Here is a 15,290-nt window from a genome sequence, read left to right as displayed (position 1 = left end):
ACCCAGTATTACATATCGCAGGGGCCGCAATCTGAGGGACCTACTTGTACATAATGATGTCAGTGAGTCAGTGCCGCGGGGGATTGACCTTCCTGGTTTTTATCTCTGAGGACATTGCAAAGCTTGTTCCAACAGTCACATGATCAAGGAGTATTGGAACCCAAGTACAAACAAAATGCAGGCCATCACACAATTCCTCACATGTACAACCATGTTTGTTGTTTACGTCCTTGTGTGCCCTTGTGATTTAAAGTACATTGGAAATACAACTAAAATGGCCAAACAACGTATTTTAGAACATACAAGGGCAATTACCAATAAGGATAAGCAATACCCCAGAGCAAGACATTTTGAAACACACCATTTTTCCAATGCCAAATTGCTGAGATATTTCATTATTGAACAGGTTAATCTGACCAAACGTGGTGGTAACCGTGCTTTGAAACTTAGACAAAGAGAATCGAGACAGATAATAGGTCTCTGTACCCGATTTCCGAAAGGACACAATATGGATGAAGAATACAATGTACATCTACACAGTATATAATTGTGGTTGATAGATGGGTCTCATAAGAATACAATGTACATCTACACAGTATATAATTGTGGTTGATAGATGGATCTCATAATGCTTATGTTTCTCTATCCATCCTCTTTTCTCACAGGTTGAAAGGGAGGGACTCTGTCTCAAGCTTGCGACACCGTAACCCTAAACCTTTCAACATGGACTTCTTCCACTCTTCACTCCTTGTATGTACAGTTTTAATTCAGTTTTCACTGTTGATTTCATCACTTTATATTGGAGTGTGGGTTTATGCCTTTACATATTGTGTAATCTAGTTTGCCATTTTATCGATGAGGAACTTGGGGTTCATGCATATGCTGTCAAAGATGATGCTTTTCAATGCAATTCCCCACTAACCAGGGTTAAATTCTTTGTCATACGACCACCTACATATGTATATTCATTTATCAGGAATTTATTCCTCTAGCTATGCACACTCCCACTAACCAGGGTGTCATTACCAGATTTAATGTCACATTTAATAACACATGTGCCTGTTTATATTAGTCACAGTGCAGTTATGGTGGCGTTTTCTTAGTTACCGTTGCTAGACAGCATAGCCTGCGTAGGACGCTTACACATGCGCACGCCCGTGTACCTTTGCTAGGTGGTTTGTAGCTTTTCGTAGTCCTTGATTATGCTACAGGGACCCCACTATAGTTGCATTCATTAACACATGTGCCCGCTTATATTAGTCACAGGGCATTGCCTATTCAGCGCATAATCATCCATGGTAATGTTGTCTTAGTTACTGTTGCCAGACAGCGTAGCCCGTGTAGGACGCCTACACATGCGCACTATCGCGATCCTTGGTGTTATTACAAGGTAGCTTTCCGTAGTCCTTTGTTTATGTCACAGGGACCCCTTCCAGTTCCACGTATATTCATGTGGTTACTATACTCTTTTATATGACCAATTGGTATGTTTATTTCAATGTGCTAACAGTCATTACATATCATGATTGTGATTACTGTCTATCCGTGATTATGATGTTTGACCACTCCAAGATGACGCCCATGATTATAGCATTTTCTCGGAAGTCCATCGTTTCTGTCATGTAAACAAATGTATTTAAAATGGCATTCTTCACGAACACAATTGTGTGATCAAGCACTCATGGAGTGCGAAACTCGTCACGTAGGGCTTATGACGTGAATAAACCCTATCTTTTTTGGCAAAACCGGATTGTGCAGTGTGGTTGTTTACGCCTGAGAGCACGCTTGGAACTCCGTTTTACAGGGATATATCTACATATATATATATAAATAGTTATTAGTTAATTATATTTATATTTACATATAAATATATATATATATATATATATATATATATATATATATTTATATATAAATATATGTATCTTTTTAAAAATCTTTTACATTTTACAGTATTTGAATTGTAAAAAAAAACAAAAAAACATTAATAATGATGCTTTGGGTAATATTTCCTTCCACCATTTTTTTTGCCACAATAGTTTTAATACTTCCAATATATGTAAAGGAACGTGATATTTTGGGAAACAATGTTTTTGACACATTATCTTTGCCTCTTCAAATATTACACATGCTATTCTGTCAAATATTCACTACCAAAGAAAATAATGGAGTTGGGTCTTAAATAAAACTCCATATGAAATAATGTTAAATTAAATAAAAGTATTTAAAATAGTTGAAAAGAGAAATCATTTTAATTTAACACTTAAAACTTTAAAAAATAATACATATATTTATTTAAAAATCTAAAAATAATATATATTTTTATTTCATTTTAACATATTGTAATGACCTTTTTGTATTTAAAACATATTATATATATGTAACTTACTTTTTAATAATTCCATTCATCACTCCCGAGAATAACACATAATAAAATGGCTATTTTATTTTACTTATGATGGATTTCGATAATTTCAATTTAGTATATTCAACACTATGACATTTAAAATGTAAATTATGTTTTTCATGGTTTAACAATTTTTTATTTTGTACAATATTTTACAATAATATTCAACATAGCCATATTTTTAGTATTTTTTCAAGTTTAACAATCTTTTTATTTTCCCCTATACTTTATCATAGTGGGGTCTGAACCACTGTGAAAGAGAATTCCATAAGGTAAAGCAATGGTAAATTTGATAGAGTTTATTACATTTATAAACAATCAATACAAATATTTATATGTTAAATATAATTTAATGTATTTTATACATGAATTAATTTAAATATGTTAAATTACATTCTTGTATTTAAGTATGTATTAGCAAAACGAAAATCCCTCCTAAAGTAAAATGTTTATATTTATATTTTAGGTATTAAGTATTTGAAAAGGTAGTTACAGAATAAGTTTAAATCAAGTTAATAATTTATTTACATATCATTACATTTATTTTTAAATTAATATACAGTTATTTAAATATTTTATAATAAAATAAATATTTTAATTATTTAAATTATTAACATTAAATGAATTATATGTACACACTCACACATATTTAAAAACGAGCCTATTACTTTTTGGCATTGGTAACTTTACACTCATCGGCTGTACCCTTTGCTTCAGGGAGTGGAGATATGTAAATTATTTAATAATTAAATTTGCCATTTTTACCTATGGGGTTCTATATTGAGTACCTGCCACCATTATATTTCATAGAAGGGCATTGCAGTATGAACGGTTGGCCATGTGTGGTGCTGAAATCATTACTGCTTCTTTTTGACAGCAGTAATTTGCACTCATATATTTGTCTTTAACATTTGCTTCATGGCGTGGTGACATATAAGCCTCCCTTTTGACTACATTTACACTTGAATTATGTGAATAATCCGAAGTCGTAGAGTTACTCAAAAGGGTAAGAGTACATTTATTAGCAGTTAATCTACATGTGTGGATTTGCATTTGTCAATAGGCTCTGGAGAGTTTTTTGAGTGAATGTGAACCTGGTGCAGAGTGAATGTAAAATGGTGTTTGGTTTTGCCATCATCCTTCAGAAATGTTTTGAGGCTGCCAGGGGTTGACAGGGGTGTGTTTATTAAGTTGCTACGGATGCCTCATTCCCTTTTTTAAATGTTTTTATTTCTTAGGGAAACAGATGATCAGCAACACATCGTAAATATATAAAACACGTCAACTCGTGCACAATCTTAATGACAGAGTGATCCCTTACATACCACTGGGTTTGTTTCAAAACATCAAAATTGTCATGGTCTCTAGTCCATTAGTATATTTTGCCTTATACGCAGCTATTCCTATTCCTTGTGCCCTCTGTCAATTACATCATTATAACATTTCAAATCCCTCTGTATTCTGCCCATCTGCCCATACTTTACCCCACTTTCCAGGGCATCTGTAGCATTGATAGACCACTTTTTCAGCTACACAGCACCAGTCAAGGTCCATCTCTAATTCTGTGACCCCCATCTCCTCGCGATATTTCTTTTTTGCTACTTTAACTGCTATCACACTGTTTGATATATTTCAGCCACATGGTTTCCTCTATCACACATCCTATGTATCTAGTGGGACCTCCTGCCCCAACACAACAGATATTACCTGTGTAATCTTGCACCAGTATCGCTGCTGTATGGGACAGTCCCACAATGTGTAAAGAAGGTGCTTACTCCTCCACATCCCCTCATGCAGTTGTCCGAGTCACACCTACCCCTACAGTAAAGCTTCATCCTAGTTGTATAAGTGCTCTGTATAATTTGGAGTTGTAAGAGGTGGAGCCGTGCTCTCGTGGCCACTTCTCTTTGGCTCTGTATGGATTCTGCCCAATCATCATCCTCCAGGATCCTAATCTCTGCTTCCCATGACTTTTGAAGAGCCGCTGTGATAATATATGTAGAACAACATGAGAGAGAAAGGGAATTCCACTATGTGGAGGGGAATACTCCTGGTCCCCTTGACCGTAAAGTAAACAAACAATAGGAGAAGTACCACCACAAGACCTGCCAGGGTCTCAAAACGTGGGGAGGAGATGCATAGGAAAGGAAATCATCCCTTTTTAAGAAGACCCTTCACTCACCAACCTAGTTGGTGATATGCCTTATCATCGGGGTTCCACCCGAACAGCCGAATGCCGTCCGGGTGTGCTGCGACACCTGATTACAGTGGAGCGGGTTGGTTTTTGTGTGAGTGTAAGTGAAAAAGTGAGTTAAAAATTGTCCAGATATAACTCGTTGGAAAAACATTTATTCTGGAGTTACTGGGCAATGTTAAAAAGTTGTTTAGATACTTGTATAGGTTAAATTGACCACCAGTATCTGTATAGGGTGAAGGAAGAGTGAAAAAAGGTCTACATTTTTCAACCTGTAGATGGAATTGCCAGGTTTTCGTCAGGACCAAGTGTGTGTGACCTGGGCCTTGTACACACGCTAAGGTGTACCCAACCCTCAATCACAAAAACCTAACCGTGTACTTACAGTTGGTGTCCTTTCGTCCACTGTAAGAAAGGAAAAAACACACACATTACTTGCCCCCCATCGACATAATCTTCGCCAACCTAGGCTTAGTTACGTTTCAAACAGTTATACCAGTTACTATCTTGCTGCTATACAACACAGACGTCAAAACTCACCCCAACTAAAATCATCATGCCCTCTACTACATATTGATGTTAGAAGAAGATAAATTTACAGAAACTAGAAAGCCTGCGTACCTCAAACAGAGCTGGTCAAAATCGATTCTGTACAAACACTCTGTAGGTGGCTCCTGAAAGTTTTTGATCTCATTATTCATCTGAAAACATCTACGCAAATGCAATAACTTTTATTTAAGTATTAATTATTAAAAAAATTAAAAGCCATTGTTATTTGTAATATCAATACATCTAAGTCACGAAAATACAACCCATATTGCATTAAAAATGCCTTGAATCAAATGTATCATTCGCACTAATCCTAACCTTCACCCTCAAGAAAGACCTGCTCCAATGCCTCGCCCCACACAACCCCACTCACAACCCCAAACACAACACACAACCACACACACAACCCCACACACACAAACCCCCCACACACACAACCCCCCACACACACACACCCCCAAACACAACACACACAACCCCACACACAAAACCACACACACACAACCACAACCCCCCACACACACACAACCCAGACACACACACACAACCCCCCACACACACAACCCCCCACACACACAACCCCCCGAACATACACAACCCCCCAAACACACACAACCCCCCCCACACACACACAACCCCCCACACACACAACCCCCCCACACACACATCCCCCACACACACACAACCGCCAAACACAAACAACCCCCACACACACACAACCCCCCACACACACAACCCCACACACACTCACAACCCCACACACAACCACACACACAACCATCTATCTATCGCCCTCACTCTATCGCCCTCAATCTATCGCCCTCACTCTATCTATCTATCTATCTATCTATCTATCTATCTATCTATCTATCTATCTATCTATCTATCTATCTATCTATCTATCTATCTATCTATCGCCCTCACTCTATCTATTTATCTATCGCCCTCACTCTATCTATCTATGTATCTATGTATCTATGTATCTATGTATCTATCTATCTATCTATCTATCTATCTATCTATCTATCTATCTATCTATCTATCTATCTATCTATCTATCTATCTATCTATCTATCTATCGCCCTCACTCTATCTATTTATCTATCGCCCTCACTCTATCTATCTATCGCACTCTATCGCATCCCCACAGCATCACTCAGCACCACCCCAGCATCACTCATCACCACCACAGCATCACTCAGGGGCACCGCAACATCACTATGCGCCACCACAGCATCACTGAATGCCACAGCACCACTCGTCGCCGCCACAGCATCACTCATCGCCACCATAGCATCACTCATCGCCACCACAACATCACTCGTCGCCACCACAACATCACTCGTCGCCACTACAACATCACTTGTCGCCACCACAACATCAATCGTCGCCACCACAGCATCAATCTGTGCAACCATTCAACAACAACTGGTTCAATTATGTTCTCTCAATGTCTCAAGCTTTATTACAAATGTCACAAAAAGTTGTTAATATTTCACTTCTGTTCTTGGATTTTCGTCACAATAAAATACACTGAACATAAGCTTCACAAAGGTTATTTACAAAAGTGTAAGCTATTGCCATTATAAATTACAAAAATTAAAAGCTGTTGTTATTTGTAATATCAATACATCAAAGTCACATAAATACAACACATATTGCATTACAAATGCTATAGGTGTCACATTTGCGAAAGTTATAACTATTTGCATTGTAAATGACAAAGCTATTAATTTCGCTATTTTCAAAACCAACACATAAATAAAGAAATTGTCATTTACAATAACAATAGCTCAAACTTTCCTACGGCAAGACCTATTGCATTGCAAATGCTTGTTTAAATACTTGCCATTTCTATTCCCCTGGTTTTATCTAAAGGGAAAACATGCCTTCTGCTGAACTGGGCCTTGTACACCAAACACTGTCATAAACATTTCTAACGCAGTATCTCATGTAGTTACATAATATGCAATATAGTGGTAAAACATATGCGCTGAAACATCAGTGCACACATACATGTTTGTGCACACATACTGGTACTCACACCCACCCATACACACACTAGTTAGAACATAGTTCCACAATCATACCCTTATTTCAATGAATTTCTTCATTCATATTTGCAATTTATTTTCTTACAGTTTTGCACGACCTGGAAAAGGAACATGGCTCGGTAAAGGCAGCCAGGAAATGGGAATTGAACAATCCAGTACGTCTCTGGAGAATATGGTGTTTGGTGCAGGCTACTGTAAGCCAGCTGTCTCAGAGGTAAGTCTGTACACTAACACATATAAAGATTAATGCCAGTCAGCTGTAATGTATGGACAATCATGGGTCTTATAACTTCCATTATGGCCCCCATAGGAGTGTCACGTATAATTTCACAATGTGTGGTAACCCCTGTTTCTGTAAATATCAGAATTATGAGTTGTGCACATTTTATTGCTCCGGGTAAATATTTTGTGGGTTAAAATTTGACTCTCCTGGGTAAATTTAGTCAGGTTAAACCTGTGTCATCCGGTCAGTATTTACCAGGGGGACATGCACAGCAAATACCAGGCCAAATTTGTAGTAGGCTACAATGGATAATACACGATAAACTCCAAACACCTTGATATCTGCTTTTATTGTTTGTGATTTTTTTCGCATAGGAATGAAGACATTGTTAATGAGGGTCAAAATACTGCAAGCCTCCATGTATGTTATCGATATCTAGATTATAGGTTCCTTACCTCGTAACTGCTTGTATTGTGGTTATTTCGTCTTTAACATCAAAGCACCTCTTCCAATAATAGAAATTGAGCTTGAGAAATGGAGTGAATGAAAAGGCAAGAGTACCTTAAGGTCACTTTGTTGTTGTCGATGCAAACTGTATATGGGTGTTGTCAAAGGTTGGATTGTGGTCAGTTACACTCTATGCTGTCAATCTTGGAAGCCAGTTTATCCTGAATATAACTTTAAGCACGGACACTCTACAGAGCATATTTTGTTTGCTTCACTGTATGTATTATAAAATATATGTTTATATACTAACATTACATACTCATATCCTATTTATGAGTAGGCCTGTCACAGTGCTTTCGTTTGATCCATTTCGACTAAAAATGATGTCTGTGAACTTTTTTATTCATGCTTGTGATATTTGCAAAATTCATTTTATGTAAATTTTTAAAAGTTTACATAATTGTTTGCTCATTAGAGAATGGTTTATACACAGAATGAGAGACTATTTCTCCATGAACCATTCTCCTGTAAGAACATGACTTTGGGCAATATTTATTAAGCCAATTTGCGATCGCAAACGCTAACATTCTCAGAATTTTAGCATTTGCGATTGCAAATTAGCAGTGTGCAATACAGCACACAAAACCCCCTTTGCAAAATAAAGAATCGCAAATTGTGTGATTCCCTATTTTGCGATTGCGTTTAAGGAATCGCAAATTGCGATTCCCTAAATGCAATGTAAGAAGCCCATAAGAAAGTGTGATTTGGCCTTAAGGAATCGCAAATTAACACCAACTTCAAGTTGGTGGTAATTTGCAATTTCACTTAAAAATGCACTATTTTGCATTTTTCAAAGTGCCATGTGGCGCACTATGGCTGAGATACCCGCCACCCCCTCTCAACACGATCCCAAAAGGAGGGAAACCGGAAACAGTTCTTAAAGTTTTTTGGATGTGGGAGGGAGTGACCCTCCCGCGGCCGTATTTATTAAAACAAAAAATTAAACATTAAACGTTTCATGTTATGTACAATTTCATTACCACATTGCGATGTTTGGCTAATCTTAACATATTCTCTAATACAGAGGTTCTCCTAGCCGAACTAGCATCCTACAAAAAGACATTCTCTATAAACATTGAAATTGTACATCCTAACGTTTAAGGGCCAACGGCAAGGTCATAACCGGTGTCAAGATCCCTAACCAGACTTACCCCTCCCACTTGGGAAGGGCGACAGCACAGAGGCTTACCTCAAGTGCAACTACTAACAATTTCCCTTGACTTGTCGGGGGCACTTAAGACTCGACGCCATTTAAAGGTCGTTCGAATACTTGTGTGTGGTATCTAGAAGGTATCGTGGACCTCCCCCCACCCCACACAACTTACCGCATCTGCCGTCGCAGATGACACTGGCCCCGGGAAATTCCTCAGGAGGGGGCTGTAACCCCTCCTACACAGGAAGGGGCCTTGACCGCCTTTCCTTGACTTCCGGCGACCCGCCCTTAGACGGGACCGCCTCCCCATTGAGGGGCCAATGGCCACCTCCCCCGAGCGCTCCCATCCGTGTTGGGTGACGCCCACTCATAGGGATCTACCAATTAGTGCTCACCGATCATGACCTTACCGCCTACCAAAAAATAAATACGACAATTCTTACTCGAACCTATGACAACATTGGTCGCTACGACCGAAAGAGCATGCTTAAAATGCAACACTACATCAAGTCATTTTAATCGTAACAACCTAAACGATATTCACCATACTTCATTATGATAAACAACAAAACTGAAACTTTCACAACCTGTAAAAAACAGCAAAAACATACTTAGAAAATTCACTTTATTGCACAACAACTTGCTGTCCTCAGGGGCTGGTGGGTGGGTCAAAATTGGCTCTTCGTTCTGTCCCGAGCTCACGTGTAGCGAGGAGGTGCAGCTTCGGAGCACAAGAACAAGAGGACGTCTTCTGGTCTTGCGTCTCTTTTTATCCGTCTTCAGGGCGGGCGTAAACCCGCCCCTGCCCGTCCCGTGGGCGGGGCTGGTTACGTCGGTGTCTAGGCCAGCCCACTCTAGAGCGGGAAAATGCGCGCCCCGGCTACGCCGCTTCGGGCATACCAGCCGAGACGCGCCTCCCGCCAAAAAATGGCTTCCCGGGGGGATCGAGGCACTCCGCCATACGTTCGGGGGGACCGAGTGGTCGCCCCTTTCCATATGGCTGAGATACCCGCCACCCCCTCTCAACACGATCCCAAAAGGAGGGAAACCGGAAACAGTTCTTAAAGTTTTTTGGATGTGGGAGGGAGTGACCCTCCCGCGGCCGTATTTATTAAAACAAAAAATTAAACATTAAACGTTTCATGTTATGTACAATTTCATTACCACATTGCGATGTTTGGCTAATCTTAACATATTCTCTAATACAGAGGTTCTCCTAGCCGAACTAGCATCCTACAAAAAGACATTCTCTATAAACATTGAAATTGTACATCCTAACGTTTAAGGGCCAACGGCAAGGTCATAACCGGTGTCAAGATCCCTAACCAGACTTACCCCTCCCACTTGGGAAGGGCGACAGCACAGAGGCTTACCTCAAGTGCAACTACTAACAATTTCCCTTGACTTGTCGGGGGCACTTAAGACTCGACGCCATTTAAAGGTCGTTCGAATACTTGTGTGTGGTATCTAGAAGGTATCGTGGACCTCCCCCCACCCCACACAACTTACCGCATCTGCCGTCGCAGATGACACTGGCCCCGGGAAATTCCTCAGGAGGGGGCTGTAACCCCTCCTACACAGGAAGGGGCCTTGACCGCCTTTCCTTGACTTCCGGCGACCCGCCCTTAGACGGGACCGCCTCCCCATTGAGGGGCCAATGGCCACCTCCCCCGAGCGCTCCCATCCGTGTTGGGTGACGCCCACTCATAGGGATCTACCAATTAGTGCTCACCGATCATGACCTTACCGCCACAGGTCCGGATAGTTGACCGGCTATCCGGACCCCCCACAAAACTCCTACCTAAAGGTCATGTTTTAACGATTTTAACCAAGCTAGGAAGTCTCCTATGAGTAACTCATTGCCCACCCTCGACAAATGCACACCATCCCCCAAATACATACTGTCATCATTAATACAACTATGTGAGATCGAATGCAATGTCTTGGAACGGAACAACCTACTCACTTTGTTATTCAATTTTTTAACGGAATGATTCAAAGCAGGGATCGAGATAGCCCCCCGCCACACTTTTCGTGGGATCATATGCGACCACGCAATTACACACCCCGGAACTCTCCTTGCTAACCAACTTACCGTGGAAAGCATAGCCTCCAGGAGAAGTCGTCTACCGGTGGTGACTAAATCATTGCCCCCCAAATGTACTATGACTATGGACGGCGGTGACCTCATCCGCTCTAACAAACCCTCAAAGAATGCTTGAAACTGGTCAATACAGAGACCGCCCCTTCCGTGGAAGGACACTCTGTACCCGTATTCCCCAGGTACGTGAATCATATCACCTGCTTTGAATACGTCTGCGGCCCGTCTCACGTATGAGTGGCCTACGACCCACACCTCCTTTCTCTCAGCCGGTGATGTGTGACCGCTGGCCTGGTGTTGGGTCAACTGCACAGTCCGCCCTGCCGCGTAGGCTTGCGCAACTGAAAACAAACAAAAGACAAGAAGCGTGAGTACATGGTTACAGCTTCACAACATGTGCAATCGCACATACCTCTTATAACAATTGGAGGACCAACGGCCCACACGTTTCACTTGTTCTACATTAAGACCCCTGGCTGTAGCTTCAGTGGCAGCCCCTATACGAAAGGAATGGGTCCCAAATTCACCCGGGTCCAAGCCCGCTGCGGCAATGGCCATTGCAAGCACCCGCTGAAACTGAAACCTCGTCAGCGGGGTGGCGTCTATATGCCTCAACAATGTCCCCCCCCATGATGCCACCCTTCGTGCTAAGTAATCTTCTAAGCACTGTACCGGACACATGGATGACTCGGGAATCCTGCGAATGATCGTGCAGTCCCCCCTCCCATCTTGGTCAGTCTTGGACCTGAGAAAGGAGACAACCATCGCATCACCCCTGATCTGAACATGTTCCCTGCACAAGCCCCCCGACACATCCTGTTTGTTCCTTGCAACTAGCTCACTAACTCTCATAGCCCCGTGAAATGCCAGCGTAAATGCAGTCCGGAACAAACAGGCCTCGAAAGGGGACGAGCATGTGCTAGGGAGTGTGGCCAGTAACTGGGACAATCTATCAAAACCTATCGGTCGTCTTATGTCCACTCTGCGACCCTCAAGACGTTGCCACCCACGCAGCGCTTTCTGTACTGTAAAAGACGCTGTGGGGTCCAAGATGCCATGGGCCCTGGCAACAAAGGAAATGGCGGCACGATGCCTTTGGGCCGTAGCCACCGATTTTCCAGCCTTACGTAAGGACATCAGAAAAAGTACTACCCACTCTTCTTGACTCCACAGTCCCCCTCTCTCTGCCCCTAAATAGGCTAAATAGGCCTGAAACGCCCCTTCATATGCCTTCCTTGTCCTGGGTGCTAGACTCTCTCCCACGAGGTGACGAAGTTCGGGGCACCGAGAGACCAGAGAGCTTCGGGGAAAGGTGCCGGCTCTGGGTCCGCTGAAGGAAGGAAACCCGAGAAAGCCTGCATGTGAAAACGAGACAGTGCATCAGCAGCCTGATTCAACACCCCTGGGACATGTTTAGCTCTGAATATCACGTTCAGTTGCATACAGAGTAGGACAATTTCCTTAAGCAACCTCAAAATCAATTTACAACGGGCTGCCTGACTATTGATGCATTCTACCACGGTCATATTGTCGGACCAGAACACAACAGAATGATCTCTGAACCCTTCTGGCCAGGTTCTCAGGGCCACCAGAATGGGAAAAAGTTCCAGGAAGGCAATATTACTCGTCAGCCCTTTTTCGTGCCACCATAGGGGCCACCTTTGTGCCGACCATTTTGTGCCGAAAATGGCGCCAAAGCCTATGCTTCCTGCTGAATCTGTCCATAGCCCAAGCTCTTCGGAGGACACGGCTGGCTTGTTCCAGACGACTCGGCCATTGAAGTCCGCCAGAAATGCTAACCAAATCCGCATGTCCTGGCGAACCTCGGCCGATAACCTCGTGCGATGATGACCCTCTTTTAGGCCAACCATCGTTTGAGCAATTGAGCGGGAAAAGGGGCGAGCCATTGGGATCACCCTCAAGGCAAAGTTCAACTTACCCACTAATTGTTGCAACTGATGTAGCGTAACCTTGGAGACATGTAAACATACTTGGAGGGCTGCCCTGAATTTCAAGATTTTGCTAGCTGGTAAACGGAAACACCCCTCCCTTGAGTCCAACTCGATCCCCAAAAACTCGAGGCAAGTCGTGGGACCCATGGTTTTACCCGGTGCCAGTGGTACGCCAAAATGACCCATCAACACACAGAATTCAGCTAAGGCCTGGGCACATGCGGGATTTCCGGCGGGGCCAAGGAACAAAAAGTCGTCAAGGTAATGCATTACATTTCGGTAACCCGTTTTCGTAGTGAACACCCATTGCAGGAAAGTACTGAATTGCTCAAAGTAAGCACATGATATAGAGCATCCCATTGGCATACACCTATCCATATAGAATGACCCCTGGAACCCGAATCCTAGCAGACGCTGATCGTCTGGGTGTACCGGGAGCAACCGGAACGCTGACTCGATGTCTGATTTCGCCATCAGCGTCCCGGGCCCCAGGCGATTCAAGATGGCTACTGCCTCATCAAACGATGCGTATCGCACCGAACAAACTTCCGGATCAATTGCGTCGTTCACCGAAAGCCCATGGGGAGCAGACAGATTATGGATCAAACGGAACTCACCTGGGTCCTTCTTGGGGACCACCCCTAACGGCGAACAAACGAAATCTGGTACCGGGGGTACACTAAACGGGCCGGCGACCCGACCCCGGCTAACCTCTTTCTGGATTTTTTCTTGCACTACAGATGTATGTTGAAAAACGGAAAGTTGGTTTTTGCACATCCCTACACCCTGAAAGTCCCCTACCGGGATGCGGAAACCATGTGTAAAACCGTTCCGCAGCACCCCGGCAGAAGTCCGATCCGGGTAGTTGCTGAGCCAGGGAATCATTGCCAGGGTATCAATCGGGGTTGGTAAAGGCGCCCCTCGGCCTAGCTTAGACCTGTTTGGCGCCTCCCTTACCCCCATTCTCACTTGTTCTGGCTCTGCACGATGACTCAGGATGGGATGATCCACACGTACTACATTCGTGTTTGAATTTACACGACCCCGGAGGCCTGGTACACTTCCCCTTATTGAAATTAAAACAGAAACCCTTTCTCCCTGTATTGCCCGCGGGCCTCGACTGGTCGTCGGTGCTCGTACTCGGTCGAAAGGGTGTCCCCACATTTTGGCGGGAGTAGTCAACAACATTGCTCCCGACCAATGGCATCCTTAACATCCCCGATTCCTTCATCTTATCCCATGTTAGAGAATCGTAACAATCCCAAGTCAAACTCTTGTTATGTTCCTTTTCTTTCCTGAACAGATTGTCGTAACAAAACCAATGGTTACCCTGATACGTTGTCGAGTAACCCATAATCCGTGATTGATAAACGGGAAACTCAGGGAGCAACTCGGGCTTACGTTCCCCCAAAATCGATGTAAAAATACCCCATGCATTGCCCCAATTGCCAATGTTCTCATTTACCTTAAAGGCGGCCATCTTTGCGCGCCAAACACTCGGATGCATTAAGTCCTTCTGACTTTTCACATGCTCCACATCATAATGATCAACAAGCAAGGAAAAAATATTCACGTATTCCCCTGCCCAGATCTTTTCCTTTATGGCTAAAGGCACATGTTGTCCCAATCTCTCTCTACGAGAGGGTGCTGACTCGTCCCTTGCAATCGGCAATGGCCGCTTACCTGAACTGGACGCAGCTTCTGCCGCTTGCGGCTTGTCTATCCCCGCCAATGGCGCAGCCACTCTAGCTGCCTCTCTCTTCTCACGAAGCCCTTTTATCAGCGCCTGTGCCTCGGCAGTCGTGGCGCCATCACTACTATCGCCCAACCAAGCTGCTAGCTGTGCCGCCAGCTCGGGGGGCATGTCATCCTTGGGTGTCGGGATGACGACAACGGGGATTGGAATTCCCTCCATTGGAACTGGGGTCGGCGCCTCGAGCGGTGCGGAGGGAACCGGGGCGTCTCCCCCGGCTGGAACCCTTTTCGGTCTCTTAGGTCTACCCCCAGCCGGCGCCGGGCCCGAACCCTCCTCCCCGTCTTGCTCCGCCAACCGTTTCTTTATCTCGGACACTTCCTTGCAAAGGTTCCGCACCATCTGGTCGGTCGACATTTTCTTCAGGACTTTCTTTGGCATCTCTCCGAGGAAGTAT

General features: G+C 43.3%; 1 protein-coding gene across 1 annotated transcript in view; it reads left to right on the top strand.

The window, feature by feature from the left end:
* FAM135B (family with sequence similarity 135 member B) overlaps window positions 1-15,290 on the top strand; it is an 861,083-nt gene that overhangs the window by 592,895 nt on the left and 252,898 nt on the right. Inside the window, exon 8 of the mRNA XM_086966257.1 lies at window positions 7,292-7,418. Within this exon, the coding sequence (XP_086822383.1) occupies window positions 7,292-7,418 (127 nt within the window). The remainder of the gene's footprint in view (window positions 1-7,291; window positions 7,419-15,290) is intronic.

Source organism: Lissotriton vulgaris, chromosome 4_1 (assembly GCF_964263255.1).
Source record: "Lissotriton vulgaris chromosome 4_1, aLisVul1.2, whole genome shotgun sequence".
In the NCBI taxonomy this organism is placed as follows: Eukaryota; Metazoa; Chordata; class Amphibia; order Caudata; family Salamandridae; genus Lissotriton; species Lissotriton vulgaris.
This window is presented reverse-complemented; position numbering and strand designations above follow the sequence as displayed.